This window comes from Didymosphaeria variabile (assembly GCF_027946475.1).
Source record: "Didymosphaeria variabile strain IMI 356815 chromosome Unknown scaffold_8, whole genome shotgun sequence".
NCBI lineage: Eukaryota > Fungi > Ascomycota > Dothideomycetes > Pleosporales > Didymosphaeriaceae > Didymosphaeria > Didymosphaeria variabile.
The window spans coordinates 1,241,144-1,266,400 of NW_026611627.1; the positions used below are offsets into that span (position 1 = coordinate 1,241,144).

At 51.8% G+C, this 25,257-nt stretch overlaps 10 protein-coding genes across 10 annotated transcripts; 4 read left to right on the plus strand and 6 right to left on the minus strand.

The window, feature by feature from the left end:
• Window positions 1-393: 393 nt before the first annotated feature.
• N0V89_010633 (uncharacterized protein) lies at window positions 394-2,061 on the minus strand (the record flags this gene model as incomplete). The annotated part of the gene is made up of 2 exons (XM_056219374.1): window positions 394-656; window positions 711-2,061. The coding sequence occupies 2 exons, from the start codon at window positions 2,059-2,061 to the stop codon at window positions 394-396; spliced, it is 1,614 nt and encodes a 537-aa protein (XP_056066501.1).
• Window positions 2,062-4,091: 2,030 nt separating this feature from the next.
• On the minus strand, window positions 4,092-5,891 carry N0V89_010634 (uncharacterized protein; the record flags this gene model as incomplete). The annotated part of the gene is made up of 3 exons (XM_056219375.1): window positions 4,092-4,685; window positions 5,046-5,449; window positions 5,519-5,891. The coding sequence occupies 3 exons, from the start codon at window positions 5,889-5,891 to the stop codon at window positions 4,092-4,094; spliced, it is 1,371 nt and encodes a 456-aa protein (XP_056066502.1).
• A 1,786-nt stretch (window positions 5,892-7,677) lies between these two features.
• Window positions 7,678-9,713, minus strand: cut23 (Anaphase-promoting complex subunit 8; the record flags this gene model as incomplete). Its single annotated transcript, XM_056219376.1, has 3 exons — window positions 7,678-8,832; window positions 8,878-9,562; window positions 9,613-9,713. 3 exons carry the CDS (start codon window positions 9,711-9,713, stop codon window positions 7,678-7,680), a joined length of 1,941 nt encoding a protein of 646 aa, XP_056066503.1.
• Window positions 9,714-9,988: 275 nt separating this feature from the next.
• On the plus strand, window positions 9,989-11,085 carry ERG20 (Farnesyl pyrophosphate synthetase; the record flags this gene model as incomplete). The annotated part of the gene is made up of 2 exons (XM_056219377.1): window positions 9,989-10,102; window positions 10,156-11,085. 2 exons carry the CDS (start codon window positions 9,989-9,991, stop codon window positions 11,083-11,085), a joined length of 1,044 nt encoding a protein of 347 aa, XP_056066504.1.
• A 312-nt stretch (window positions 11,086-11,397) lies between these two features.
• N0V89_010637 (uncharacterized protein) lies at window positions 11,398-13,203 on the minus strand (the record flags this gene model as incomplete). Its single annotated transcript, XM_056219378.1, has 4 exons — window positions 11,398-12,106; window positions 12,156-12,605; window positions 12,652-13,061; window positions 13,126-13,203. 4 exons carry the CDS (start codon window positions 13,201-13,203, stop codon window positions 11,398-11,400), a joined length of 1,647 nt encoding a protein of 548 aa, XP_056066505.1.
• A 1,999-nt stretch (window positions 13,204-15,202) lies between these two features.
• N0V89_010638 (uncharacterized protein) lies at window positions 15,203-15,698 on the plus strand (the record flags this gene model as incomplete). Its single annotated transcript, XM_056219379.1, has 2 exons — window positions 15,203-15,484; window positions 15,534-15,698. The coding sequence occupies 2 exons, from the start codon at window positions 15,203-15,205 to the stop codon at window positions 15,696-15,698; spliced, it is 447 nt and encodes a 148-aa protein (XP_056066506.1).
• Window positions 15,699-16,296: 598 nt separating this feature from the next.
• On the plus strand, window positions 16,297-18,453 carry N0V89_010639 (uncharacterized protein; the record flags this gene model as incomplete). Its single annotated transcript, XM_056219380.1, has 1 exon — window positions 16,297-18,453. One exon carries the CDS (start codon window positions 16,297-16,299, stop codon window positions 18,451-18,453), a length of 2,157 nt encoding a protein of 718 aa, XP_056066507.1.
• Window positions 18,454-18,522: 69 nt separating this feature from the next.
• N0V89_010640 (uncharacterized protein) lies at window positions 18,523-20,307 on the minus strand (the record flags this gene model as incomplete). The annotated part of the gene is made up of 1 exon (XM_056219381.1): window positions 18,523-20,307. One exon carries the CDS (start codon window positions 20,305-20,307, stop codon window positions 18,523-18,525), a length of 1,785 nt encoding a protein of 594 aa, XP_056066508.1.
• A 435-nt stretch (window positions 20,308-20,742) lies between these two features.
• Window positions 20,743-22,378, minus strand: N0V89_010641 (uncharacterized protein; the record flags this gene model as incomplete). Its single annotated transcript, XM_056219382.1, has 3 exons — window positions 20,743-20,871; window positions 20,930-22,104; window positions 22,159-22,378. The coding sequence occupies 3 exons, from the start codon at window positions 22,376-22,378 to the stop codon at window positions 20,743-20,745; spliced, it is 1,524 nt and encodes a 507-aa protein (XP_056066509.1).
• An 802-nt stretch (window positions 22,379-23,180) lies between these two features.
• N0V89_010642 (uncharacterized protein) lies at window positions 23,181-24,474 on the plus strand (the record flags this gene model as incomplete). The annotated part of the gene is made up of 3 exons (XM_056219383.1): window positions 23,181-23,397; window positions 23,455-23,693; window positions 23,749-24,474. The coding sequence occupies 3 exons, from the start codon at window positions 23,181-23,183 to the stop codon at window positions 24,472-24,474; spliced, it is 1,182 nt and encodes a 393-aa protein (XP_056066510.1).
• Between the last annotated feature and the right edge of the window lie 783 nt (window positions 24,475-25,257).

The following is a 25,257-nucleotide window of genomic DNA, read 5'->3' on the forward strand; positions in this document are numbered from 1 at the left end:
ACAAACAGTTCTCAAAAGCTACGCAATTCACAGGTTCCATCGCAAAAGACTTACCCAGAGCGGCCAGAATTTTGCGCGGTAAGCAGACGCCCGGCTTCAGTGCTCAATGGGGACCGAGCCAAGGAAGGATCACACCGTTGCTCAAACCAATCGCAAAGAGTGTATTTGTGAGTCTTGTCGATTGCCATCTTTGGACACCAAAGAGGCTTTTTTGGTCGTTGCATGTAGGCTTCATGTTACAATTCTTGGATAGCGTTGCTTGTGGACGTTGGAATCTCTCGTTAATCGCTATGATCGCTATGTTTGATATCTATCGCAGGGAACGATGTAGTTCTCGAACATCCATGATGCATCCCTGACATGACTATTCCTGTCTTCACTTTCATCCATCCTCTAGTGTCCACCCATTGATTTCTCGACCTTCAGAAGTTGGCCGGCAGCCTGGCGTTCTTTCCTCAGCTTGCGAGCCTCACTGACCATTTTGAACGTTGGCTTGTCGAACACTTCGGTTGTCTCGTCAATAGTAAGACCGGAGACTTCAGGGTAGAAGAAAATGATAAGGAGCCAGCCGATGAAGCAGATGGCAGCGTAGAAGCCGAAAGTTCCGCAGGGAGTGAGAGAGTGCATCTGGGTGAGGAAAGTCGAAGAAACGATGACTGTAGCGGGTCAGTTATTGCGCTATTATTGTTTTGACTGAATTGATGAATTACCATTGGAAGCCCAGCAAGAGCAGGTTAGCCACATTGTACCCATGCTTCGTACCTCATGGCTGAAGAAGTCGGTGCTCATCCAGGCAGTGTTGCCCACAGTGACACCGTAGAAGATGACGAACCAGATGATAAAAACTAACACAACAATAGCAGCCGTGGAAACAGTCGACTGCTCAAGCTCAAGTGTTGCAGTGTTGATTGGTATGTAGACGAATGCCACAGCCACAGCGAGCAGTCCAGCTGACATGCCCCATGATAGAGTAACAAGCACTTTTCGGCGACCCCAGGGATCGACGACAAAACCGTTGATGGCAGTCATCACGAAGTTGGTTCCGGCGACGACGAGACCAACGGCAGTGGGGTTGGAGAAACCGACGAGTGCGAATAGCGTGGAGGAGTAGTACATAAGCGTGTTGAATCCGGACATCTGGGAGACGACCATTAGACCGCATGCTACAACAAGGGCGCGGAGATTTCGTGGAACCGTATGCAGCTCTTTGATGAGCTGCCAGCGGGTCTTTCCTTCGGTGACTGTTATGTCCTGCTCGATGGAGGACTTGATGAGACGAATCTTGTTGTTGATTTGTTCCTCAGTGGCAGAGTGGAAGACACGCGCAAAGACCTTCTTCGCTTCATCTTCGCGTCCGCGGAAGATCAATTGACGAGGCGACTCCGGGCAGAAAGGTAGCAGGCAAGCCAATGCGATTGAGGGAACACCACCAAGACCGACCATGTATCTCCAACCATTCGGGACGTGTGCGAATCCAGCTCCAATGGCGTAAGAGATAACTTGACCACCAGTGATGGACATGTTATTCAGACCAATCATACGTCCCCTGTACTTAGTGGGCGCGATCTCGGCAATGTACAAAGGCGCGATCATAGCAGCTGAGCCGACACCAAGACCGACTATCAGACGACCGACGCACATCTGAGCAAAGGTGTATGATGCTCCTTGAAGTATCGCACCAATGGTGAAGAGCAAGCACCCGACATAGATGCCCGCCTTGCGACCATACTTGTCGGCAGTGAGACCGGCCATGATGGCACCAAAGAAAGCTCCACCAGAACACAGCGAAGTGATAGCTTCCTTCTCTCCTGCATTCATGACGCGGCCATCGAGGTCGGTACCCAGATAGACGAGAACGGCGGAAATAATTCCAGTGTCGTAGCCAAAGAGCGCACCCGCAATCGAGGCAGTGAGTGTGACGAGCCAGACGAATTTTCCGGTCGGCGTCTGTTCGATGGCGTCCAGCTCGAGGATATCAAGTTGGTTGGAGACGGCGACATCCTCGGTGTACTCGTTGTGCATCGCGAGCTCCTTAGCGTCCTTGATCTCAGTGATAGTCATTGTGACTGAAGGCAAATGAGAAAGAACTGAGTGATCTTGAGCGACTGTCAGTGCGACCTGTGAAGGCTGAAGTGAAGAAGTTGGGAGGATTTCTTCATGTATTTGTATCCGCTGGTCTGGAGATTGTCGTCTAGAACGCGGAGTGATCCACCTTCTCCAGTCTGGGGTCGGTACCACTGATGCGGGTTCCCACCATGGGATAAGTTACTATGTTGGGCTGTCGGCAACACATGAATCGTCGCGATCCACAAAACCCCACGGGGAAATCACTCCACGTGGGACCCACATGTTCTCAGCTCAGTAACAGTCGGCTGATACCGAGCACATGTCGCGGGTCTAGGTTATAGAGACAAGACTTTGCGATTTGGAAGATGCAACAACTTCGTTTTGGTGCATATTCGCCTTCAAGAAGAAGGGCACGGGCCGAGGCCTAGGTGAAGGGTGAGGGCACGGACGGTGCTCCGCGAGTTAAAGTGCGGGGATCTAGGTCCGCGTAAGCAAGTTCGCTGTAGCACACGATCACCTGCGGAACATCTTACCACTCTCAGCTTGCGATGCTCCAGCCTCATACATCCGAATATGCTAGCAATGTTGAGGTACTTCCGCGGACTGCGACCAATTCACACCATGCGTTCTAGACTAAATTCCACTGCTAGTCGCTACACGCCAATACCCAGAGCCGGTGGCCGGGTTGTTTCCGAATATCTCTGGATCAGGAAGCATAACCCGACATCGAAGTGATTTCCAGCCTGACCATGATCGGACTGTATACCAAGATTGGGTGCTTTGAACCTTCAGCGAACGAAATAGCGTCTAATGTCAGCCATAGCCTGAAGACCAGACTTACGGAAAGCAAATGTGACGAATGGCTAACCTGTTCTGCGGAATTGTTGGCTTGGTTGAGAATCCCAGGATATCCCAAAGGGATCAAGGAGCCTTTGGGCAGGGAACTTGCACTACAAGCAATTGAACAGAAAGCCGCTTTTGCCCAATCTATCCTCATTCTTTGAGATATGACTGTTCGAGCCGATGCAAAATGCGTAACCGGCTACCTGAACGCGAACCGGCCCCGCAAGCATGGTCTCTCTGTCGTACGACTCAGGAGTGCGTTCCAAAACAGTTCCCATGAAGACCCCCTGCCCGTCCGGTTCGGGATCAACGAGTGAGAAATCCAAGAGTTCCCGGGAGCCAGGTCGCCGGTAGCGAAAGCATAGGCTGCTCTTGCAGCGACAGCACTGCCAGTGGACGAGCGCTCGATCTGCTGATCATCGGAGAAGCCAAGTCCTCTCTCTGCGCCTTTTCAATCCCTGAATGCCTTCCAAGCCTTGCATCCGCTACGATGACAACTTCAAGCGAGTTGAGATCACCGTACTTGAAGTGGGTCATATACTTCATGAAATTGAGTGTCCTCGTTGACAATTCCGTTCAAATTGCGAGTTGCGGAGTTCAACGCCTCGTAGGGGACCGGCTGCTTCAATCGTTCCAATCCTAGGCCATCGACCGAAACGAGACATGTAAACGCCCTGCCCTAACGTAAAGAGACACTGATGAACGCTCGCCGCCCCAGTTCAGGTCAACAACCTGCCTTGGATATGGTGACTTCTAAAATATTCCTGCATCGAAGAATGGAACATTGACGAGTATGACTGGACGTGAAGGGTCAGATCGACTTTCGTCTCCACCTCCACGAACAGATAATTGCATGAGTCCATACGGAGCATGAAGTTTGATACTGCAGCTATGCTAGACATCGATGGACATCTACCCGTGGAAGCTTCTTCATATACGACCATCACTGTACATACCGACGATACTCGAGTCATAGTCATACTGGCTCAGTCTAGGGTTTCGCGTTTCACTTTAGGTATCAAGGACAGTCTCAGAAGACCATAAGTATTGTATTAAGAAAGGTGACGAGCACCTATAAACTTATACGTCAAATAACACCAACACTAATCCATGGAATCACAGCCCTGGCCAGCCGAAATTCAAATATCCCTTGCCTACAAAGCAAATCCATATTCAATTTCTCAAAGGCCCTCTTCCTGCTCTTCAACAGTAGCGCCCCGAAACATCTTGTTGTCATCGGCATACACACGTCCATTATACTTGAATGTAAAAGGATCCGTGTAACCTTCCTCTGAAAACTCCGGAAAGCTCTCTGTGAAGCACATGCACATCCTCGCATAATGACCCGGAGCATTATCGCAAATCGGCCCACTATTTTTCTGATATGGAGTGCCCGGCAGACACAACACCGCACGCTCCTCCTTGCTACGCGGAGGAATGCTTGTCAGTGGCTCAGCAAAACGCACCTTCATCTCGTAGATCTTGGACTTGATTACAGCGGTGACGACAGGGTGGACAAAACGCACCTTCTTGCCTTCGGACACTGGCGAGGGGGCACAGTCTGGAGTTGACTGAGCAGTTGTGGAGGAGATGGATGAGAGTGACGAAGAAGAGGACCGGCCTGCCTGGACCCGGTTGCGGCGGGTGTTCACGTACGTTTCACTCGCACGGCGGATGCCTGTGAAGGAAGAGAGGCCCATGTTTTCTGATTGGAGGTTAAGCCGGCTGGAAGCGTTGCGACGGTGACGCAAACTAGGGCGGTTGCTGGGTGCAGGCTGTGAAGCAGGAATCATTTCGTGGATGTGTCAATGTTTCGATTCTCGGATGGTCTGCCTGCGTTTGTGTCTTGTCAAGTGATGCATCAGAGACTTATATGTGGTGTTGTAAGTGTCAGTCACACAGCTCACAATGCGGTGGAACAAAGAAGAACGATCTCTGGTAATCGACCAAATAAGCAAACAATGTTGCAAAAGTCATGATACTCCAAGCATACTGCGTTAACAATGTCAATGGTAAGCTGCTTGCAATTACCCTGCGTCTCTTTCAAGCAAGAATCACGATCTTCGAGAATTCTCCGTCGCCGCCGTACTCTCACTCGCTAAGGTATTCTGCATAGTACTATGCATCGTACTCACTAAGGTACTTTCCACCGTGCCTACTCCGGTCCATTCGGTACTGCCGCCTACACTCGCCATTTCCTCTACGCTTGCCCCCTGTGCCATTGTTGTCGACTTATCCATCCTTCTTCTCCTCGCCCCAACCTCATCTCGCTGCCTTCCCTCCACCCTCCTATTCTGCACAAACAGCATGCGGAAAGACCCGATACTCGCAACCACGATTGCAATATTCGACTCAGCACCACTCCATATAAGTACCCACGGAGAATCCATCTGCTTCGTAACACCAATCGTGGATAATGCCGCGCGAACAATGGCGAATGTAATAGTAATGAGAACGAGGGAGAAAACGCCGGCGAGGGCGAGAGATTGGCGCAGCGGAATTCGCGAACGCCAGAGGATGTTGAGCGGGATCGTCATAACTGCACATACACCATCAGCTTTTCCCTAATCGTGACCACACACCAAGTAAAGCGAAATTTGGCACTTACTGAGGATATCCGTCACCACGTCCAACACCACATTAACCTTCATGTTTACAAAACTCAACGTCTGCTCCGCCGTACAATACGGCTGCATAATCTGCTCGTACGTCCCGAAGCTGCACATGTACGGATACGTCGCAAACGTCGCGCCATACGCCAGCATAGTAAAGATCGCGACGCCCCACCAGTGCCACTTCATGCCCTGGATAAGGCGGGGCCCGAGCCGGTAGAAGAAGAGCAGGAAGGAGAGCTTGACACACCACAGCGAGGTGTACATAAGCATGTAGCAGATGTTGACGCCGTAGGAATATTTGCGGACGTAGACAAGGAGGTTGGGATCAAAGTCGGTTGGGTCAATGGGCTCGAGCGTGAGATGCATAGTCCAGTCTAATAGGTGTTAATGGATGGTGACGGTCTTGGAGGGAGTGTGTACACATGGAATCAACCATCCAGATAGCGACAGCGCCCATGGCGGCTGCAGAGAGCCACGCGAGCAGCGCAAAGAAATCGTCCGAGAAGAAGCGCCTGAATGTCTTCCATCTGGTCCAATATCGAAGGAGTAAGAATAAGCAGGAGAAGCCTATCATGGCCCACATTATGGGCTGTCACCTGTCAGTTGAAGCCGATCAAAAGCATGATGGAAATAAGAATGACGTACCAGGAAGAACTTTTGCTTCACGCGTATGGTATCGAAGCCATAATGCTCCAAGTTGGTGCTTCTCCCGACCACAAGAACCTCCAGACTTAGTCCATCCATCACTATCACATCAACGACGATGCAAGAGAAGGGCCGTTAAGGCGAAACGCCTCCGATACGAGGAACCGAGTATCGTGAAATCGGCGGACAGCGGGCAGAGCCGTTCCCCACCTCAAAAGGAACTGAGCCCGTCTGTCGGCACGGGAGACTATCTCGACGCCATGGAACGGGATCGCGCTAGCCACGAGTCGTAGCCATCAATGGCCCTCGTGGTGCTGATATGGCGCACGTGCGTGATCCTTTGGGGTGCGCACGGACAATGAGCATCCCGAGCACGACCCGTGAGGTTGATGTCGTGGGAACGTTGGCTGATTGGCAAAGTTGAACGGTTGATCTACGATTAAGCTTTGGTGCTCTTGCGCCCTTGACGGGCGTGGCGCAACAACATACTCGATTTGGAATTCTATCACACTCGACCTAAGAGAGTAGCCAATAGATTCCTCACCCTTAATCCTATACTAATAACCCTAATCCTAGTTCAGTCGACTCGAGGTCGAGTTGTGTTTTAACGCGTACCCCTTGGCGGCAGTTGGTTTATCCCCTTTATACAAGATCTCCAGCTGCTGAAATCGTAAGATCCATGTCGCAAGACGAACCACAATCTCCAGCCATTCCTGCTCCTCTAGACTTGTGAATTACCTGATCTAGAAAGCATACTGGAGCAGCTAGTAGCGGGATGGTGGCGTGGCGTCAGCATGATTCATGGGTGTCTACATCCGAAGGATCCAGGGAGATAACAAGGCCGGCCTCCTCCCAAACAAACAACATTGATGGTTAGGGTAGACAGAGTCGAAGAAATACCTGACTGCTGCTGAACGGTGAGCGTCGCGCAAGACGGGTGGCAGACGTTGCCTCCGAGCATAATACCCTGCAGCCGAACGCGTCAAACACGCGCTTGAGGTTAGTTGTGAGGCTCGACCTGCCGATCGCAGTGAGGCGAACCCGTTGCTTTTTCTGTTGCTTCTCCGCAGTGAACACACTCCTGCAACCCGGGTATGGGTGTGGTTTCTCCGGTCTAGCTCCGGAAACACTACCTGAGCAGCTGGAGCAGGCATAGCCAAATTAGTGAAATGCTGTGTTCTCAAATGCATATCCTAAGCCAAGCATTCATTGAGCTTGTGGATCCTCACCGTGGAGTGCCATGCGTGATAATACCCCTGATAGACCATGTGGTTTTCGGTTAGGGTCCGAGGAGCAACAGACCCCCTGGGCCCCGCTCGGTAATAACGCGCATGCGGAAATCTCCGACCGGAGAACCTTACATTTGGGTTCAACCTGAAATCATATCGCAAGCGGTGGTAATGGGTGCGTGGTGAGGCGACTGCTTCCGTGTGGATAATTCATATTTGTTCATACCGGGTATCATACCTAGACGTCGTTGATGCTTGCGAAATCGCGATGCGCAATCTCAAGGTGTTTCCAGCTCATCATGCTTCCCTCTTTCCATCCTTGCTCGTATGTCCCTGACGAGTGCTTTTGCGTCCTCGACCTCTATACCATCCTGGCACAATTCGTTGGCGAGCTCCATAGCTCTCTGGTACACGCCGCGCATGTACTCCCAGCGAGCCAGCCACAGCCGCGCTTTACTGGTCGTAGCTGTGACGCCCACACCGCCGCCCGCATCGGGGTTCGACTCATCTTTGCCAGGTCCTTCTTCTTGAGCGAGAACCAGCTCCATGTATGCAGCGCATTCTTGCATGTCGTGAAGGCGTTCGTAGAGTAGCGCAATCGGGTAGAGAACATCGGGGTCGAGGATTCCCCCGCCAAGCGCAGACATATCCCCAGAGCCGAACGACGATACCGCCCCTGCATCGTAGTACGATCCAGCTACCAAGGCGCGCTTGTATGCCCGAATGCCGTTTGTGATCTTTCCCACTTTACCGAAACATTGCCCGACGGCCATCCACATCTTGGGGTCGAAAGGGCGAAGGGCTGTGGCGCGCTGATGATAGAATAGAGCATATGAGTGCATTTCCAGCAACTCGTACGTATGCCCCAGACCGTACCAGGCGCGATAGTCCTTGCGATTGACGTCTACTGCACGTCGGTAGGAGTCGATCGCCGCATGCGTGTTCTTCATCTCGACAAATTCGTGACCCATCAGAGTCCATGCTGATAAGAAGCTTCTGTTGAGGACCAAAGCTCGTCTGAAATACATTACAGCTTTCTCATGGTCGGATTTCAAAGAGTAGTAATTTCCAATAACACAACAGGTCTCGGGTCGGAATTTGTCGGTGTTCGAAGCAAGCTGAGCTATGAAAGCCAATTTGACTCGGTTGCCCATTACATACAGTATATTGGAGTAAGTGTCGAGATGGTCGAGTCGATGCGGTTCAGCCAGCAGTATATCGGAAAAGACCTTCTCCGCGGTATCGAAGTCTTTCGAATGATAGTACAGCATTCCACGTTGCAATTGGAGGAACGCAGACGTCGGGAATATGGTCAGTATGTTGGTGAGAGACTCGTGAACCTGTTCGTCGGCGCGATAAAGCTCTTGTGATGCTGTGATGTGGAAGATGAAGACCATGAGATTCCGCGGCAGACGTGGGACAATCTCGTCCAGCTACCAAGAGTCAGCCCGTGCATTGCTCCTGTGGCTCCTTCATACCTCTTCTGCGGTGCCCAAAAGACTGGCAAGCTCTTGCCAAGCGGCCCAATTGAACGTGTAGTAAGTCACGCTCTGGATGAAGTAGTCCTTGGCCAGGTTCTCGTTCTTGCCCTTGGCTAGGACGATGCCGTACAGATACTCCAGCCATCCCTGTGGTTGCCTCCCACACGAAGGAAGGTTGACGAACCACTCCTTCAGTACTGCCGAGATGCCCTGCAGTTCCTTGTTCAAGACGCCTCCATCACGTGGGCCTAGTATAACCTCGCTGTCCTCGTTCACGCGCCGTTCACCGGCTAAGTATTTTGCATACAGTGCCAGAAAGAGGCTCTTCTGGCTAAGCCCTTGGACTGACTCTGCTATCCGAGTTCTTGTTTTCGTCGGCGTGCCCTGCTTGGCCTTGCCTTTGCCTTTCGATTTGGCCGATGGAGGCGATGAGCTGATTACAGAGCCCTTCGGCAGGGCACTGGGGAGGAAGACAGCGGCACATCGGTCATACTCGCGGCAGTCAAAGAAGGACTTTGCAAGGAGGTACTTGTGTGTTTCGCGGGCTTCGAGTCGTAGTTCGATCGGATCCTTAGGTACGGCGCTGGGCGTGTGAGGAGGCGCATCGGACATGGGCGAGTCCACGTCGGTGCGGGTGTCGTCATCGTCTGATTCCGGAAACGAGTTGAGGAGCTCTGCAGCCCTAGTGAGCATCAGTACAGAGAATTGTCAGCGTATCGTCACCCGGCGTACCATTTGGAAGCGTGGTAGAGGCCACGCTCGGAGCAGCATATCACGGCGTCCTGCAGCTGCGCCTTCAGCTGGGCGGCGTCGGCCTGCGAAAGCGAGCCCATTGCAAAGGGCGGCGGTGACGGTGCTTATCGCATACGGACCGCGTAATCAATCGATGAAAGCGCGGTTTTCGACAATTCGAGCGACGCGAACGCGCGCGGTGATGCTTGGCTTCCTGTTCGGCATGTTCCTGTTTAGGAAGTGGGGCAACAAACAATGCCGGGAAAGGAACAACCTTCGCCCGCCCCCGCCAATTTTCTCATTGACCGCCTCCACCGCCCTCCGCTTCACATCAGACGATTCCCTTGTATGATTGTCTAGAAGTATTCTCGCAAACATGCCGACTACCTTGAAAGAGTTCGAGAGCGTGTGGCCCCGTATAAGGGACGATGTTGCCGGTCACGCCAAAAGTTACAAACTGCCCCAGCAGCCCCTTGATTGGTTCGTTCAGGTACTTGCAGTGAGCCCTGACCCAGAGTCCCACCAACTCATACGTGCATCTAGTCCCTCGACTACAACACCGTAGGCGGAAAATGCAATCGTGGCATGTCTGTTGTGGATACTTCGTCCATCCTGCTCAACAAGGCCCTTGACCCATCATCAGAGGACTACTTCCAAGCTGCTCTTCTCGGATGGATGATCGAACTTCTCCAGGCTTTCTTCTTGGTCTCAGACGACATCATGGATGCTTCGAAGACCCGCCGTGGACAGCCTTGCTGGTATCTCAAGCCCGGTGTCGGCATGGTCGCCATCAATGATGCCTTTATGCTGGAGTCAGCCATCTACGTGCTTCTGAAGAAGCACTTCCGCCAGCACAAGAGCTACGTGGACATGCTCGAGCTCTTCCACGAGGTCACCTTCCAGACCGAGCTTGGCCAGCAATGTGACCTGCTGACTGCCCCTGAGGATCACGTCGACCTCGACAATTTCAGCTTGGAGAAGTTCTCTTTCATCGTCATCTTCAAGACTGCATATTACTCCTTCTACCTCCCTGTTGCCCTCGCTCTGCACTACATCGGTGCAGCCACGCCCAAGAACCTCCAGACATCTTTGGACATCTTGATCCCAATGGGCGAGTATTTCCAGGCACAAGATGATTACCTGGATGCGTTTGCCGATCCTGAGGTCCTTGGCAAGATCGGCACTGATATCCAGGACAACAAGTGTTCTTGGGTCGTCAACCAGGCGCTGAAGAAGGTGACTCCGGAGCAGCGGAAGGTGCTCGAGGAGAACTATGGTCGCAAAGACGCACAGAAAGAGGCTAAGGTGAAAGAGCTTTACCAGGAGCTGAAGCTGGCCGAGTTCTACCAGCAGTGGGAGGAGGAGCGCGTGACTGACTTGAGGGCGAAGATTGCGCAGGTGGACGAGAGCGAGGGCTTGAAGAAGGAAGTCTTCGAGGCGTTCCTGAAGAAGATTTACAAGCGCAGCAAGTAAACGCAGCGCGTCCCGCTCTACGATACCCAATAAGGATGATGATTCATGATAGAGGGCAGCAATATACACGACACACATATAATATGCTTTCAATGAGGTCCGGTTATATTCCTCTCATCTCCAAACATGCGAAATCGGCCAACTTCTACTCAACGCCCAAGCTGGACATTATATCCATATCCAAAAACGATAGAGGAGCCCACCTCTCCCAAAGTCTAGCACTGGCGATTAACCACGTCGTCTCATTATGAACAAATCACACAAACATTCACGGGACCTAGTCTCTCAAGAGCAATCAAACTTTAGCTTGTTCTAGTGGGGATGGTTATGGCCCGCGTGGTCATGCTCTTCATCTTCTGCCCGCCCCCACTCAGCCCAATAGCTATCATCCCATATCTCTTGTAACCTCTCTTCTTGTTCTTCCTCACTCAGTTTACGATCATGCATCACACCTTCCCACTTACGCATTTCTGCACGACTCAACAGACAGCTATCTAGCATTTTTGTCAGTCCTTCCATGTCCAGATCTTCGCCAATAAGAACGAGCTCCTGCCGACGATCGCCCCATTCGCCCTCGAAGTCAGCTTTGATATTCCTCATGGTGTCCTCATCGGCATTCCACTCATCGTCCGATACAGTGCAGAACCAGGGCATCTCCGAGCCGAGCGTCAACATAGCGCCGGCGGTACTCCACGAGCCCATCTGGCTGGGTCGAGTAGCAAGCCAGAAGATGCCCTTGCTGCGGTGCAGGCCACGGAAAAGGGGACAAGCCTTCTTATTCGCGAGGATCTCGCTGGAGTCCATGGGTGGTGGACCCTCACTATCCTCGCTCGCATTATCCGAATTGTCGGTGTTGTTGCTGCCCTCGTCCGCGTCCGAGCCAGCGTCGCCCATGTCCTCGTCCTCGTCTTCGTCGTCTGGTTCATCCTGCAGTAGGATAAACTTGCCTTCCAATGCGCGGTATAGCTTCAACGGATCGAAGGGCCTTCGAGCTCGGTAGACAAAGCTACCAATTCCGTATCTGAAATCATGTCAGCAAACTCTTACATGCGGCATTGTGCAGTACTTACTCTAGTGTCTCGGGCTTCGGCGCTACACGCTTCTTCCCGTGGACGTCCATTACAGTCATCTCGTGTAAACTCCTCAGCCACCCCGGACTCGCAATCGCCTCCGCGAAGTCGAACTTCCCCGTATTCAGCATCTCCTTGACGTTCACTCTGGAGTACTTCGACTCGATGATCTTCGCTGTGGGGTTGAGCGTCTTGACATATGCCCGCACCCGACCGAGCGTCTTCCGGTCGACCATGTCCACCTTGTTTACAATAACCACGTTCGCGAACTCGAGCTGATCCGCGAAGAGATCAGAAATAGTGCGCTGGTCTTCCTCCGGTACGTCGTCTTTGCCAAACCTATCTTGTAGGAACTCGGCGGTGTCGAACTCAGAGAAAAACCGGAAGGCGTCGACGACGGTAACCATGGTGTCGACTGTAGCGATGGACTTGAGGCCGCCGAGCTTGGCTCTAGACATGTTCAGCTGGGGTGAACAAGTCGATGGGAATTGCTTACACTCTCAAGAACGTCTCCCGCTCCTCGGTCTCCATGCCCTCGGCATCTACCATCGCCTCTGTCAGCTCCGCCGTGAATGTTTCAGCGACCTGCTGCGGCTCGCTAATCCCCGAGCTCTCGACAACGACGTGGTCGAAACCCTGGTCGCTCCACGCCAAGCGCGCGAGCTCAGTGAGCAGATCCTCCCGCAGTGTGCAGCAGATGCATCCATTCTGCATCTGAATCACCTTCTCCTTGACCACTCGCTCTACAGCGTTGTCGCCTTTCTTCGCCTTCGAAGAAGTACCACCTCGAGCGATCAGATTACCATCGACATTTACGGCGGCCATGTCGTTCACTATGACCGCGATGCGCAGACCATGGTCGGGTGACTGCAGGATGTGTCGTAGAAGTGTCGTCTTGCCACTTCCCTATCGCCACCATTATCAGCACAAATCTACTGAGCATGCTCAATCTCCTCATAATCGTACTCACAAGAAATCCAGACAATACCGTCACAGGCAGCGGCTTCTTCTTCTCCGCCACCCTCAATACTTTCTTTTTTCCAGCCATTTTTCCCTGTACGAACGTAAAGATTTGATACACGGCAGGATATAAGATACAAAAGCTCATTAAAGAGGGGTATTCGGAAACGGCTGTTTTATATGCTGCTCTCGTGGGGTTGGCCATTGAGCACCTCGATGGTGGCCGCGCATCATCGGGAAATAAGTGCGTTTGATTGGCGGAGAGGTCGCTTGGTTAGACGTGAGATTGGAGAAATCGCACACTTATCAAAGCAATCGAAATTGATCTGTTTGGATGGAGGGGCAGGAAGTCGCGGTTGTACGCGTTGGAAGTGTGGTGCGCTCCGGGGAAGTTGTGCGATTCGCGCAACACTTACAGTTCCCTCCCGCTCGCCGTACGCCAACAACGGGATGGACACGATTTAAGACTAGTAATACCTGGACGTTGAGTACGGTCATGGAGTCTTTTGGTTCAGTGATGACATACAGCTGTCCTGTCAAAATGATGCGGACCTGCGTCAATTCGCAACTCTTCTCCCGCACATATTTTAACGACGCATCACGTATTGGTATTAGGCCCTTTCCAGCACTGACTGCTACACTGATCTTCTGATACCGCGATGATGTTCACGCGCTCGTCGCACAACCCTGGCCATTGAGGACTGAAGTCATCACCTGCTAGTCAACAGACAAACGGCACGCAATGGATGTTCGAGCAAAGAAGTAATGCAACTGAACTCACACTATCTGAAATCACAGCGTTTTGTGGCTAGACACCTGCTTGCCTTCGGTCACTTTGTTTACGCCTCGGACCTGCTTTCTGGCGTTCCTTGAACTCGATAGAACGGGAGGACACGAAGAGTGAAGACGAGAGGATGATAACCGGGGGTGAAATAAATCTGTTGGCTGTTCATGGATTCACAAGTCGACGCCGCCTCCTTCGAAATTCGACATTACACAATGAGTGTTAGCCATGAGCTTCACGAAAAACCCTCAAGCGAGAAGTCTGGATCAGTATTTTGAAACAGTTGAACACCCTACAAAGGAGGAATTCAGAGGTATGGAATGCTCTTGACTGTGCTGGAGAACAAAGCAAAGACGTTCCTGCAACTTATGCAGAGATGTCTATGATGCCGCATGAAATCCGGAAATTGAGCAACCGATGCTCTGGAGTCGAACCTGTGAGAGCTGTAGCGAAGCGGCGGTGCGAACAAGGTTTGATGATGGGTTATGCACTGAGTGACTGCGCCGCAGTTCGGCTCGGCTCGCTGCATAGATTGTACCGGTAAATCCAAACATAAACCTCAGTTCGACTTTCTCATCAATTCAGTATTGGCCTCCACAGGAATCGTCACAGAAACTTGCGCTTCGCTGAACGACGACTCGACTAAGGGGACAAGCGACGACTGCGGACTTTGTTCCGGGGTGCAGTGCCGACATCGCAAACAGCCTCCGTTCACCGACTTGCTCAACATCGTGAGATTGGTGCCCTACATCTGTACCTGATCTCCACAGGAAACTTCTGAAAAGAGGCTGATTGGTGTTCTGCATAAACGGAGGAATGTGACGACTTTTGTGTGACCAATAGTAAGACGGAGTCAGGTTAAAGATGGGCGCGTAACGCTTAACGAAGGATGATTGGTCGTGCGGCACGACCAATGTCAACACCATTCACATACGCGTGACAGACATCTACAGTCACCTGGCTGAGCAGAAGATCTAGGGATGATGTCAGTCTTGGTATATAATAGAGGCTTGGGTTTTGCTCGCTACCTTTGCTTTGGTTTCCGTCGGCATACACTACGCCTCATCTAATTACAGCTCACGAGCTCGGCGCAGCTGCACTCACTGGCCCTTGACTCTGTGCCTCTCCCACCTCGTACCATTGTGACCCCACGCCAGGCTCCACTCCCAGTTAAACCCCATCTCGTGCCCGGGGCCAGCCGTAATTATTAAAGCCTAGCTCATCCGCCCCTCTGAACGTCAATCGCCCGAAAGCCACTTGTCAGAGTCAACCACATAGAGTCTGTTCACGCAAACCTTCTAAGATGCAGATTTTCTCTCTCCCCATCGTCCTCTTCGGGTTATTGGCCACCTTCGTCGCAGCCAACCAATGCACGGGCAATAAGAGCAACGCCGGCTACTGCGAGGTCCTCACCTACGAAGATCGCACCAACAACAACGGCTCTCCACCATCGACATCACAGTGCGAGTCTTCTTGCAAGGACGTACTGACCGACGCCGGCGACTGGAGCGTGAGCTTCAAGGGCCAGGCGGCAGGCTACGTCCAGCGTATGGTCAACTCTGCATGCAGCTTCAGCGTCGGAAGGGTATGCACATCCCATGTCTATAGTTTAGTGCTTGACTGACAGCGGATAGGGCAACGGAGAGCCGAGTGCCTACCAGTTCTTCATGGATAACCAGGACATTGTCGACATTCTGGACGAGGTCAATCGGAGGTTCGGTGGGGCGCACACCGGCAAGGTGTCGGCGCAGGGAACAATGAGGTGCCAGGGTCATCCTGCAACTTGGTACGTGGATTAGCATGAGCTTGAAGAAGTTAGGATCCCTCAAGCTCTATTGAATACCTCTTACTATAGCTTCTCAAAAGCATAGTTTAGAAAGATGGCAACGCGACTATATCGCAATATGGAATCTTGAATCAATAGCATGTTCAATCAGGGCATTTGTCTGATTGCGACGCCTCTGTGCGAAGTCAACTGTGTTCACCGAACATGACCGTTTCGATGTGACTGGCTAATACATTCCTCGCGAATGATTGATCGAGTCTGTACTAGCGGTGCACAGTACGCAACTGCTATTCGAGATGTGATGTGAGAGGTCAACGACAAGTAGAATATACAGGTAAATAATGTGATCTACTTTAAAATATATGATCAGATGTGTGCTGTCTTATGCAACGGTGGATGTTGAAAAGACTAGTACCGATAAGGGCGCCCGGGAAGCCTAGGCTGCACCCGCTACAAGCAGGCGCCACCTCGCTTGATGTGTGGCCCCGCGCGTGCTGTAGCCTCGTACACACACGAACCGATCGCACTCGGAGCACCGGCGACATCTCTAGATCTGGGTTGGTAAGAGCCACTAATCACCCTACCAGAATCATTGAAAGGGTCTCTCGGCCATGACGCCTGGGTCTGCTGCCCCCATCAAACGGCGCTCTTTCTGGGACATCGGATTCACTCCTTTGACAGAGAAGGAGCGGGCCTTGTCTCGTATGGATGAAGAACAACCAAACATTTTGTGTCAATACTGTCAAATGTTGCTTCACGAAATCGACCGCGCACTCTTTGGCTCAAATTGCGTCCTTGATGATACGATCTTAGCTGGCGATGATGATGTAGAGGAAGAGGAAGTTTTTATGAGTGGTGCTCTGAATCCCGATCCAAGCAAATGGACTCAAGCAGAAGCGAAAATAGTCGAGGAGGATTTCCCCAATACCAAGCGGAAGGTTCGATATCAAGAAATCCATGACTCCGCTGTCCAGGGCTGTCTTTGTTGCACAATCATTGACATAAGATGCGATGATGGGAGGAACGCAGATCGCACAAGCCGCATGGTGGAGACAGGCGTGGCTGCGACATATGCGGATGGAAAGATGACAAACATTCGGATAGAGATAACTGTGTCAGTAAAGGGTAACCCCGGCCAGGGCACCCTGCTCTCGGAAGTTAGCATCAACACCTTTTCCTCAAGACGATATGCAGGGTCTAGGATGCGCCCGACGGGCTCTATCTACACAGCATCGCAGAACTGCTTTGACATTGGACAATCCTGGCTTCATCGCTGTCTCAATGGTCATCAAGAGTGTCCTCGTTTCGAGCCTAAATGGATGCCGACGCGTGTCATCGCCATCTCCGGTGCGGATCAAGCGTCGCTGGTTGAAACGAATACGTTGCCTACACTCGTCGCATATTACGCGCTCAGTTATTGCTGGGGCACGGAGCCTGTCTTGACTACGACGAAATCGCGATATGAAGAATTTAAAAGGTCTATTCCAATCAAAGACCTTCCGTACACAATCAAGGATGCGATAAGAGCTGTTTATGATATGGGCGGGCGGTACCTTTGGGTGGATTCCATGTGTATCGTACAAGACGATTCAGAAGATTGGAAAAGAGAGGCCGCAACTATGTGTGACGTCTACCAGCACGCACTCCTCACTATAGTGGCGCTGGGAGCATCTGGCGCAAACGAAGGACTGTTTTCACGCCGGGAGCCTCGCAGCGTCCAAAATTGCGATGTAGAAAGCGAACTCAAGCCAACGGAATACATTAGTCTCACGAATCGCCAATCCAAAGACATTGGTGCCAGACGGTTCATAGAGTCGAAATTTCATTCTCGAGGGTGGACTTTTCAAGAACGCGCATTGGCCCCGAGGAAGATATACTTCTCTTCGCTTCTATTTTGGGAGTGCAAGACTTGCACACTGGAGGAGGGCGACACGCGCATGCACATCAACATCACTAAGCCAATCGGCAGTCAAGATATTCGCAATAACCAGGAGGAAACAGTGCCGGATGAAGACGGGTACATGAGCACGCCTAGGACTTTGCGACTATGGCATGATAATCTGCGCATATTTACACAACGCGACCTCACTGTGGCTACCGATCGTCTTCCCGCCATCAGTGGCGTCATAACGGAATTTTCAAGAAATACGGGGTGGAAAAGCATAAATGGTATATGGTCTGATCATCTTGCTGTGGATCTACTCTGGATTCTCTACGATGAGTTCAGAGAGGTTCCGAGGCTTGTTGGCGCCCCGACCTGGTCCTGGACGAGCATCGCTGCGCCAATTAGACATTACTACGATATGAAATACAGTCTGGTAGAGGATTCCAACGTCTACATTGACTCTGAAGATTCAAGTATTCTAAATGCGAGAGGGGGTCTTCTCGATCTGCATCCCGAGCTACCATCAAGCGATGTCTCAGAGGATCTCGATGTTACATCAATGAGATGGGTCGTCCAAGACTTACCGACCATTACAGATCATATGATGCATGTCGACCGTCCTGAACACATTCCCGAGGGTCCCCATTACTTCTTACCGCTTATCATGGCGGATTTGCAGGCTGATCTTTCCTGGGAAGACACCGGAACCGTTTGTATGGGCCTTGCGCTGGTGCAGGTTTCCGAGAGAGAGGACTATTTCGAAAGATTTGGGGTGCTGTTGGTCTGGTTCGATATCGGTGTTATTCCTTCCCAGAAGATCACGTTTCGTCGCGGAAAAGTCGAATGGCCGCATAAAAAATGGAGAAATGTACGAATTGTATAATTGGCGTAGCTCAATCGCACTTTTGTCGTTCACGAACGAGCTTCCGGGACAGACATCGATATGTATAGTCTATTCGTCCTCGTAGACTATATCCTCCTCCACATGGTTGCGAACATTCCGCTCCACCCAACTTTCCATGTCAGGATCGTTGGCCATCAACCTGGTCATCTCGTCTTCGTTCAGCCCTTGATGGTCGTACTTCGCCATGATCTGGCTCATTTCTTCTTCCGACTTCTTCGATTTGCGATGCCGCCTTGCATACTTGTCTCCAAACCACTTCAGATGTGGAAGCTTGCGATGTGACTCAATGGTATCGAAAGCGGTTCTCATAACGTTACACCCTAAGCTGATCCCAAGTTCTTCCACTCCAGGCCGCGCCTGGATGTGTTCCGCCTCTTTCTCTAGTAGATCCTCAAGATCGTCTAGATAATCTTCGTCTTGCGAGTTTACGTAAAGACTTTTCAGCAGCGGAAGATGTATGGCACGGCTACAGATGATATGCCGTATTTGACAAAGAGGCATTTCGATTCCCCGCCCTGACAGAGGAAATGCGAGCGTCTCCAGGTTTGGCGGTAGCCTATACCCAAGAGGGCGTCTGCTTGGTACCTCGCGTAGGAAGCGATCGAGGGTGAAGTCCATCCTGAGGTATTCCATTTCCACACCACGCCATATCTCGGGGGTAACGCTGAGAAGCTTGAGGCTAGTCAGATGTGCCAGTGAATCAATGTGATCGCGATTATCATCGTCATCGTCGCTATCGTCGTCGAACTCTTGCTCATGCACGGTCAGGTCAAGTATGAGTTGTTGCAGAGTGTCTTTGAGCGGCTCAAGGAGTTTTATCACCGTACTTGGAGAGATTGTATAGGCCCCAGCCTCGAGATCCTCCGTAAATTGGAAGCTGGTAAGATTTGGACAGGCGTTCAATAAGCACCCCAAGTCGGTGAATCTCAAACAAGACTTGATCAGCTCGAGCTTCTTCAGGTTTAGACTTCCTGGAGTCAAGGTGAGAGGTATGATGTTGTGGTGAAGAGGTTCTATATCGCCTGTGTCTTGATACCACGAACTGGCCATTTCCACTTCGAAGATATCCAACCGACCCTCGGACAAAATAGGGCTGAAGAAGGCAATCGGCCAAGATAGCATGCCGTCAATCGCGTGGACTGTGAGCCTACGAAGCTTTGAGAATCGGTGAGTTGGTGCTCGCCATTCCAATGCAACCCTGTCGGTGGGCCCGCCCCGCACGAGCATTTCGCGAACGTTGGGGAGTAAGGCAACCATTAGTACGATTACGGGGTCCTCAAGGCCGGCTCGAAGCATGGAGCAGAATTTCTGGTCGTAAGACATGCCATCAATGATGTGCGTGTACCACGGTTCATCGTCTGGGACCTGTGAAGACAACATGGGCCTTGCCTGTTCGACGATGCAGCTCTTTGTTTCGTATGGTGAGATTTCTGCGATAACCCCAGCAGCTTGGGCAGCCCTGCAGTACAGCAGATAGTCATCCTCATTTGGCTCTGGCGCTTTGGCTTCGTCGAAATCCGCGACTTTCTTGTCTACGTCCGGGACGCCATTGGCAGAATCATAGTAGACCGGATTGAAAGCATCGATGGTCTCCCAGTGTGATAGGTCAAGTTTTTTGACGTTCCGGGCAAGGTTAGGCGATCGAATGATACGTTTCACGAAAAGGGAGAAACTCCGGTTGTCGATATGGATGTTCGTGTATTCGCGGTACAGCTCCGGCTCGGTGACAACGTTCAGATGCTTGCATACGAGCGACATGTTCAAGAGGTCGACTTGATCAAGATACGCAGCAATGGAAAGGATCAATTCATAGCTCAAACCCAGGAGCGGCATGGTGACGGATGCGGTGTTGCGAGCTGCGATGGTAGAACGCGTTGAGACGCGTTGAAGTCAACGAGGTAGGAACGTAATTTATAGCCAGTGCCCTATGACAGGCTACGGCTGCTCGACGGTAGGCAAGATGGGGCTCTCTCGTGTGCTCGCTCAATCGAAACATAGTTCTTTCCAATACGATAGTGATGCGGTTGGTTGTGCAAAGTGAGCGCGAGGGAACGCGAAGCGGGGGAGGCGCGTTGGGCAAGAGTGGGGCTCAACACTAGCGACGACACAACGAATGTCTCATCAATGACCTGAGCATGAAAGTGTATGAGTAGCGTATCTTGCTGACGCTGCTTTGCTACTGGTGACTATATGTATGCCAGCAGTCTTTGGCAAACTTGTAAACACATCAAATGATGATCACAGATCTCCAGTCACGGAAGGGTATCTCTATTGGACCACAGCCCCATCTCTCACGGTCGCCCGAACGAAAAATTCGTGTTGCATCCAGATGTTGAAGTTCTGACTCGACCATGGTTTCTCGGCGTTGACGATGTCGAAATCAAATTCGCGAAGGAGCTGCAGAAAAGTTAGCGATTAAGCTCACGAACTACCACGCAGGGGCTACCGGTCATACCTCAAAGTACACTTTGTCCATTTCAAGAAAAGCCACATTCTTTCCCATGCAGCTCCAGCGTCCGTATCCAAAGACAAGCTCAATGGTTTTCTCCATCTCGCGAAGAGTCTCCGCGTCAGCCTCGAGCCAACGCTCGGGACGGAAAGTGTCGCTGTCCGGCCCAAATATGCTCTGGCGAGTCAAGGCGTAGACGTTGTGGCCGATGCGAGTACCTCCAGGGAGGAAGATTCCGTTGTAGGTGTCGCCGCCAGCAGGAACCTCTTTCGCAACCTGGCCCAAGAAGGGAGGCGTGATACGGAGGCCTTCCTTGACAACGGCCTGGAGATAGGGCAGATCCTTCGACTCTTTCTGCTGAATCGGACTGGAAACCCGTCCATCTGCAACAGCTGCGTCCACCTCAGCTCTGAGCTTAGTGAGGACCCGAGGCGAGGTCAGAAGGCGGAGGAGTGTGCTACGGAGAGCTGATGCGGTTGTGTCAGATCCAGCGATAATTTGGAGCAAAAGTTCCGCTTCGATCTGCTTCTGAGGGATCCCGTTTCTCACAAAGGCACCAATCATATCCTGTCGCTCCTTGCCATCCGCTTCGAAGCGTTCGCCAACTGCAGCCTTCGCCTCGGACATCAACCGTCCAAACCCTTTCGGGTCCTCTGGGTTGGGAGCAATCTTGAAGATGAGGCCACTGCGGTACAGGAACTTATGGATGGGCGTCACACCAACGATAGGCGCAGCTGTGGATACGAATTGTTCAGCGAGCTTGATGTAGTCGTAGATGTCTTCATCCCTGACCAGATAGCCGAAGGCTCTGCCGTAGGCCAGGCTCGTGATAACATCAAGCGTAAAATATTGTGCTTGGAGAGCAAGGTCCATGGGCTTCAGCGACCCGCCCTCAGAGATGTACTTGGTCTTGATGAGGTTCACCCACGATGCAATTTGGTCGTCGACATCCTTCTCTAGCTGCGGATTCTCCCTACCAGCGTACGCACCAGCCATCTTGGCTCGTCGTTTGTCATGGGTGTCAACATCCAGCTCTGACAAGATGTTGTCGAGATGAGGATCTACGCGCATTCCAAGATACCAGTCGGAACGCTTGTAAGGAGACCGCGCAGCGCTCATACGCCGTATGAGCTCCGGATCACTGGTGGTGAGTTCATTCGGTCCGATGCGCACAAGGGAGCCTGGATTGACGCTCTGTCAGCCTATTCAAGTAGATTCTACGAACCGAGGCGTACCGAATTGCTGGTCCACAGCTCTATAACGGAGATGCTGCGTTCCGCTTGCCTGGGTCCTCATCATGAACAGGTACGAGAATTTGCCAAGGAATGGCCCTGGGATATGACGTAGAGGGAGCCATGTCTGGACCGCAGTGTAGACATAGTACCCAGCAAGAATGAGGGGCACAAAAGGCAACACAAATTTGAAGACGGCAGTGAGAAAGCCCTCCGAAGCCATGGTGGTTGTCGCTTGAGGAAGAAGGTTCGCCGCGAAAGCGAAATGCAGAAGGCTAATGTGGGTTGCTCTCTCTTATCGAACAATTGCACTCTCCAGCGTCAGGCACACCTTCCAGAGTCAGGCACACGTAGATGCGGCTTTGCATCCTACTCGCCGTTAAGAGTTTTCGGACCTACCCTGGCCGCCACAATGGGTTCAGGCAATCCGAATTCGTACGATTTACACGCAATCTGGCCGCGGAGCCATGGGTCTGAAAATGTCTCCCGCTCGTGCATTGTGTCTACAGGGAAGAGCTCGTGAAACTGTTCCATTGTAAGTTACGGCTCGGCGAGCGCTCGGCGGCTCTTGTGGGAAAACTAACCAACAACAGCGACGGCCGTTTGAGCGGAGCAGGCAGTACCCGCGCGCCGAGGCTTGTCAGTTGCCTCGCTTAACAACTAGTCGTGTAGCGCAATACCCAAGGGTCGATTTGAGTCTTTCGGAGTCAAATGGCCGGGTACGGATTGGGCGAGGAACCATCCACCATGCAACGGCAAGCCGCCTCGAACGCCCCTAGTTTGGCACTTCCGGGCCGAGCAATGGGGCCCGTTGAGGAATTAGGGTGCCAGGGTGGTATTCAAACAGGCAATAGAGGAGCACTCCCGTACACCAGGGGTTCAAGTTTCAAGACCCTCAAATGAAGCCATGCGCAGCCCCATTCCCCGCTGTTGCGTGGGAACTGATTGTATCCTGTCTGTCCATTCCTTTCACCCAGCATACCCCTCCATAGCTGCGCTTCAAGGAAGCAGTGCTTCTTGCCGCCATGTCGTCGGCAGTTCCCAAGAACGAGACGTATGAACAGTTCCGAGGAAGATTCGATGGAGCCATCATCACTACCTATGCCTTTGCCATGGTGGTTGTGCCACTCAAGATCTGGTGTCGGAAGAGAGCAGGCGGTTGGTCCAACATGGGTTGGGATGAAATCTTCACTTTGCTGGGCGCAGCTTTTGTGACGAGTACCTTTGCGGTCATCTATACAGGTATGCTCAGTCCCCAGTGCCACCTCCAGCGGAAAGGTCACTAACTAGATGCACTAGCTGTTCGACCATTGCTCGGGAAGAAGTTTGTGGATGTTGCACAGTCTCCGGAGGACATGGCCAAGCTTCCAAAATTCGCGCTTTATCTCTGGCTTGCGAATCTGCTGTACACACCAAGTGTTATGTTCTTGAAGCTCTCCATAGTGGCGCTCTATTGGAGACTGTTCGGTTTGACTAATAAAGCCCGCATCCCACTTTTGCTCCTGGGTGGGGTTATCATCGCATGGGGTATCACAATTGTGAGTTCCTGCACATCGCACTCGAGAACCTGTTCACTGACTCGACACCCTCTAGGCATTGATAGTCATATTCAATTGCGACCCGATAGCTGGGAGTTGGGACCTTACCCTCGCCGCCACCGCCAAATGCGTGGACAAGAAATCATTCTACGTCGGCGGAAGCGTCCCCAACGTCATCACCGACCTCGTCCTTGTCATCATGCCCCTTCCGTACGTCTGGAGGCTGCATGCTTCCCTCGCACAGCGTATCGTCCTAGGTGGCATATTCGCGCTCGGAACCTTTGTCTCAATCGTGTCAATGATACGATTGTCAGTACTCTTGGACACTGCGAGCGGCACATTCGATGTGACGTACACCTACAAAGATGTCTACCTGTGGAGCTTGGTTGAGATCAACGTCGGCCTGACCTGCGCATGCTTGCCAAGCTTGCGACCCATTGTGAGAGTTATCGGACTCAAACGGCTGTTCTCTAGTGGTCGCTCGCGCCCATCGGACATGAGGACACCTGATGCTTCTCATGGATTGAGTGGCAACGTCAGCGGACACATGAGTTCGCGGAAGAAGCCCAAGGGAATGTTTTCGCAGCTTGAGGACGATGACGAGTTCGAGATGATCCCGGAGCAGAAGATGAAGGGGGGCGCATGGGTGGGGGCATCACAGTCACGAGTGAGTCATGATACTGATCGAACATCAAATGGGTCTACAGACTCGCGGAAACAAACCGGGCTCGGTGCCATAACGGTACAGCGAGACTTTGAGGTTTCCTCCAACCAACCGTGAGATGGACGAACACTCAGATCTTGAACAAGGAGAAAAAGCAACATTTTTATGTATTATTAAACATGTATACACTTATTCAATTCGAATCTGAAGTTGGCTCAGCCTCTGATAGAGTATAATGACCATCTAAAAGGATATCACATGTCCTAACTGCACTCCTGTCTTGCCCACCTTACTGCTCCTGCTCGGGCCCTACACGCGGATCTGGCCCTAAACGAATAGATCTAGAATGACCTTGGCATATATAATGGCCCGTACGCTGGTATATTGAGACCTTCCAAATTCTGCTCAATAGGATTAGCTTTTTAATCTCCGAACCTAGCACATTCTTGGCAGCATACCTCTACAATGGATCGCTTAGCTTACCCGTACAAGCTTAATCTTGACTTCTTTTGTTCTTGTTACGAACGAGGGCAGTCCGCCCAGGCAAGGTGGCATCTCCATCTTTCCAGGTCTTGCATTTCCCGCTTGGAGTCGCCTCGTAACCATCGCAACGGGTACAATGCCCATGACCGCACCCATCACAGGAGAGCTCTATGTCGAGGAATTTGTCCCCTTCTTCATCTTCGACGTAAAACACGGGGTTGTGCGACTGGCACTCATGGCATTTCCACGACGCCCAAAATTGTGTCTCGTCAGGAGTACGAGGCATCGTTACGTCTGCTCTGTGCGTTCAGGTGATGTTGCAACGCGGGATGCAATATTTGTGAGTGTTAGGTGTGCGTTCGATCGGATGCTTCTCGTGAGATTGATGTGGTGACAGAGTGGCTGTTGACGGTTGTG